Raw genomic sequence first — 5445 nt, 5'->3', positions numbered from 1 at the left:
TGTAAACTAAAACTCACTCAATTGTCAATAACCAAACAAAAGGGTTTTAGCTCCAATTTAATTCCATGTGCCCATTTAGAAATATAGTTGAACACATGGGTCCATTTTGTTTAATTTCACCCAGTTATATGATTGTCAGTAGAATGTTCAAAGAGTTGTGTCTCCTTCAGGCATACATTTAAAAAAGTGACCAGTCACCATTCTCTAAATTGTAGTAAGAGTACTATATTAAACTCTGTTGATTTCTAGAAATATCTAAAGGAATATGGAGAAGGGGGATCTGACTCCGAAGATGATAATGGTATTATAAATGTTGGAAATGGATTCCATCTGTATAAAGAATTATATGATAAGCTATACCGACATCAGAAGGAAGGGGTACTATGGATGTGGTCGTTATTTAAAAAGAAAAAAGGTGGAATTCTGGGAGATGATATGGGGTAAGGGTTTTGATTTATTTTATGCTGTATTCCCAATCTTCTTATGACTTGTATGTATATTTAAATTGATAATAGGATATCTAATATTGCATTTTCTTCAAGACATTGTATATACAGCTACTGAATGTTAGCTTCAAATAGCACTATAGTTACATATTGATATAGAACTTCTATTAATATCAGCCTTAGACTTGGGGATCTTCCAGTAAACCTCTTTGTACAGGATATGGACCTGATCCATTTTTCACTGAATCATATCTACCTCCTGCCCCAGTAGATCTAATCTCATTAAGATAAGCTAAGTTGCATATGGTGTATTGTAGTTTGAATTTACGGACCTTTCTTTATAAGAATGTATGATGAAGTAGGTCTTAAAAATTGAGATCAATTTTATGATACCACGGACCAACCTTTTCATACTTCATTGTGTGTCTTAGATTCTTCAAGAATTTTTCCATGATATTCTGAATAATTCTGTATAAAAAAAAGTGCAAACTGATCCAGCTTCTGATTTTCTAACTATAATTTTGATTACAGATTAGGTAAAACAATTCAAGTAATCAGTTTCTTATCTGGAATGTTTGATATGGAAAAAATACATTATGTCTTGATCGTCATGCCTGTAGCCTTGGTTGTCAACTGGGAAAACGAATTCAATAAATGGTAATTCAAACTTTTTAACTCGATGTGATGGTGTTCATTCCTTCCAGTGTTTTTATAGCCAATTTAATTGCATTTAGTTGTAGACACATAATCACTTTAATAATTCACTTTTCCAGCTTTTCACAGCAGATTGTATCTTTCCTTTTTGAAGTTTTGCATTCTGGTTTTCCATGGTTACTAATAAATGTTAGAGGAAATGAATTCTTAGTTGACCGAACAAGACAAATTTGGAAATGATATCCATCAACCATATGCAATGATAAATATATTGAAAAAATCTTTTTTCTTTTTTTACAATGCTAATACTTGGTAATGATTGTTTGCAGGGCTCCAGGTATTAATGTGACAGCCTATCATGGAACTAGTAAACGAGAAAGAGAAAGATCTCTAACCAAGGTTCAGAGAAGAGGGGGTGTTCTTATTACAACTTATGGTATGGTGGTCACCAGTTGGGAACAACTTGGTGATAAAGATGGCAGGAAATTCTCATGGGTAAGATCTAATTTTGAAAAAACTTCAAAACTAACAATGGAACATAACACTACATTTAGACGCCTATGTAGGGATTGGCTGGTATTCCGAACTAGTTCAACCTATAAAGCTGTTATTTTATGAAAAAAATTGTCTAATATCTGTATAATAATGAGGTTTTATCTTCTCAGCTTTGAGAGATATATATATATATTTGATATATGGATATGATCTCTGATTATCGATTTATACTAATTGTGAACCACTGTTCATTATTGAATTGTATTATAGGATTATATGATATTAGATGAAGGTCACAAAATAAAGAATCCAACTAAAACCACTAAAGGAGTATATAACATACCAGCTAGAAACAGATTGATATTAACTGGTACTCCTGTACAGAATAATCTAAGGGTAAGCATATCACAAAGTAGGACAAAGGGTAAGCTTGTTACAAGTTGGTTAAACTCTTAGATTAACATTGGCATATATGCATTTCTTAGTGTTTTGCAACAAAAAATAGCTTTCAAGTTCATTTGCAGCAGCTGGTGAAAGATAAAGTGCCGGAGTATTTTGTATGAACTTATGGAAAAATGACTTGCATCATGTTCTTTGGATATAGAAAACGAGTGAATTCTAGACAAAAAATTGTATTTCTAAGATGGTCATTTTTAGCATAATTCTTTTGAAAGAAATGTTCCCATATTGAGAATTTTATAAGAATCGATTTAAGTATTGGCCTATTTATTTACAGGAGTTGTGGGCTTTGTTTGATTTCGCCCACCATGGTACATTGTTAGGTACTGCTAGAACATTTAAAATGGAATTTGAGAATCCTATCACTAGAGTAAGTAATTTGATCATTATTCAATCCTACTGTACTATGACTATGTTTCTTCTTCTTCTGTCTTTGAAATTATTTCTCAAAATATAGAATCTGACACATTTAGCTATTTCTTAGTTCAGTAGTCCACTTTTAATCATGATAAATCCATTCAAATGATGTATTGATAAAAGCTTTCTCTGTCAGCTTTGTCATTTTCTGGCATGTATAGTATTACATTTTCACTTGATACTAAAGGACAAATCCTTCTGCCCCCATTCGCATGTTAACAAGCCCCTCACAGCTGGGAATTGAAAAAAGAATGGGCTAATCTTCTTTTGCCTAGTTAGGTGTAAAAAAGTAATATGAATACTTCATTTAGAGCATTTCTTTCCACTTCTAGCTAATACAATTAAACACCTCGCATTATTTATATTTATAGTCTCGAGAAAAAGATGCCACAGTAAATGAAAAGAAATTAGGACAGGAAATCTCAGAAGCCTTGAAGAAAATCATAGCACCATTTTTCTTAAGAAGAACTAAAGCTGAAGTACAGGCCAAGAAAAATGAAAGATTGGAAGGGAATGAAAAGGAACAGAGAAAATCTGCCCAGTAAGTTCTTTAAATCATGTATGTTTCTCATAAACATCTAAATATCACAAATTTCTTAAAGATAGTTAGAAATTTTTTGGTTTTTTTAAAATATTAGGCCCTGTTAGTAGTTGTTAGTAGATCATTATTTTGAAATTCCTTGAATGAATAATAGCAATTTAAACCATTATCAAAAAGATTTGATAGAATGACATTGCCAGATTTTAAGATGTAATCATCATTTGAATAAATCAATTTTCTTAAGTGAAGTGAACTTTCATTCATGGTAATAAGCCTTTGGATTGAGTATATTTGTGTTTCATTGTTGCTATGCCTAGTTCATCTAAAAACATTCTATTTGTAGGATGCCTAATTTAACACGTAAAAATGAGCTGGTAATTTGGTTATATTTAACACAGACACAACAGAAAATATACGAAGATTTTCTAGAGCTAGATGATATTAAAGAGGTAACTATATATTTCAGTTGGGTTTTCACAATTTCAAAAGTTTTATTCACTGGCCAATTGAATAATTTGATAGAACAATTATTTTAAAGATTGGAGATGATTTTTTGATTTGATACAGTGTGTTACTTATAACTGATTGACGCTTGAAATGTTCGACTTTCTATTAATTTTATTATAGCATTAAAAAAACTTCTGACTTTATTTGTTATTAAAATAGTGCGCATCCCAGTAAGTCTGCAGTTATCTCTGTCAACGAAAATAATATGCACCCATCCATAACTTATTAACTCTTATGTTTCAGTTATTGATGACAACTAAATCACCTCTAGTAGCTTTAACAGTTTTAAAGAAAATCTGTGATCATCCCAGACTGTTGACAACTAGAGCTTGTGCTCAGTTAGGACTACATGGTCATGATGAGTAAGTTATGTTGAAATTTATGGCTGGCTCACATTGACTGTTCCTTTGACAATATGTTGATATTTTGACATGTCAAATTGTCTTTATGCTCAATAAATGCATCTCTGTTGATATATGTCGTTGTAATCTGGATTCTGTATTTTTAGACTAGATGAAGACATGTTAGAAGCTCCTGAAGCATTAGAAAGTGCTGCTACCAAAATACAACATGTACAAGATCATATTTTAATCCAAGAATCTGGAAAACTGATAGTTCTAGTAGAATTATTAGATAATTTAAAGTCTGAGGGCCATCGTTGTTTAGTTTTTTCTCAATCCAGAAAAATGTTGGATATTATACAGAAATTAGTTACTAACAGGGTAAGTGTGGCTTGTAGCTTAAAACCTTTCTTAGATATTTCTGAAATAAAATTTCCTGAAATAGTGAAAAAGGGTTCCAATAATTATATCCAACTCTGAAGAAGTTACAGTGAAGGCAAATCGGTATTTTAGATATTGAAATATATTGATCAATAGAAATAAATATTATGTGTATTAAAATTTTCAACTGCTTAAAGGGATTGTAAAGAGGTTGTGTAATATTTTTTATGTGTATTGGGGACAATAAGAGCATCAATTTGGGCCATTCCAATTTTCAATCAGACATCTGTGGTTCCTGCAATACCACTAAAATAAAGTGTTTGATGACTCCACTAATTGCGAAGTCCTTGTAATTAGTGACATCATAAATTGCTTAGTTTTAGGGGAACCACAGACTGAAATTTGGAATGGTGTAAATTGATGCTATCAGTTTCCCCTGATACACATAAAAATTTAGAAAACGTCTTTACAATCATTAAAATCAAAATCCAGATTCAATGAAAAACATTACAATTGCTCCTATCAAGCTTTCTTGAGGTTTTAATATTCATTTCGCTTATTTCAAGTCATATCAGCAGACTGCTTAGCCAAGTTCGTGTATGAAAGGAGAGAATATAAAGAGATCACTAAGCTGATATATAACAAAAGAAATTACTTGATTGACCACTGTCTTAACAATGTTATATTATTGTTAATATCATCTATATTTATAATGGAAATATGTCTGAGTTAGAAAAATTCAGTAATTATTTTATCGTGATATATTAGGGCCATAAAATAATGAGATTAGATGGAACAGTATCAAAAGTAGCTGATAGAGAGGAAAGAATACAGAAATTCCAAACTGATGACCAATATTCCATCTTTCTACTCACAACACAGGTTTGTTGCTAGTCATAAATCTCAATATTTTCAACTGATAATACAAATAACATAGGAAGTCTTATTTAGGTCTATAGATAAAGAAAAAATGGGGTGAAAAACTTTGCAATGTGGCTGATACAATTGCACATTCTTTAAAAGGTATTGTGTAATTATTAAACCTCGAGGGTCCTTATGTTTTATGAGGTTAACCAGATTTTCCGTTCAAAAAAATTGTTCAGCAGTTATTTTGGTATGTATTATACAAGTTAAAACGAATCACACTTTCATTTTCCCTAATTCTTGAGAAAGGTTGGGGAAACAAATGATCACTTTCTTTCAT

General features: G+C 31.3%; 1 protein-coding gene across 1 annotated transcript; it reads left to right on the top strand.

The window, feature by feature from the left end:
- Positions 1–255: 255 nt before the first annotated feature.
- On the top strand, positions 256–5135 carry LOTGIDRAFT_104127 (hypothetical protein; the record flags this gene model as incomplete). Its single annotated transcript, XM_009053548.1, has 10 exons — positions 256–440; positions 978–1103; positions 1430–1595; positions 1866–1991; positions 2332–2424; positions 2843–3012; positions 3356–3461; positions 3763–3881; positions 4028–4241; positions 5010–5135. Coding segments are annotated over 10 exons (1431 nt in total), but the record flags the coding sequence as incomplete, so codon positions are not given.
- Positions 5136–5445: the final 310 nt, after the last annotated feature.

This window comes from Lottia gigantea, assembly GCF_000327385.1.
Source record: "Lottia gigantea unplaced genomic scaffold LOTGIsca_2, whole genome shotgun sequence".
Taxonomy (NCBI): domain Eukaryota; kingdom Metazoa; phylum Mollusca; class Gastropoda; family Lottiidae; genus Lottia; species Lottia gigantea.
The sequence above is the reverse complement of the archived record's forward strand: the minus strand, read 5'-3'. Positions and strand labels throughout refer to the sequence as shown.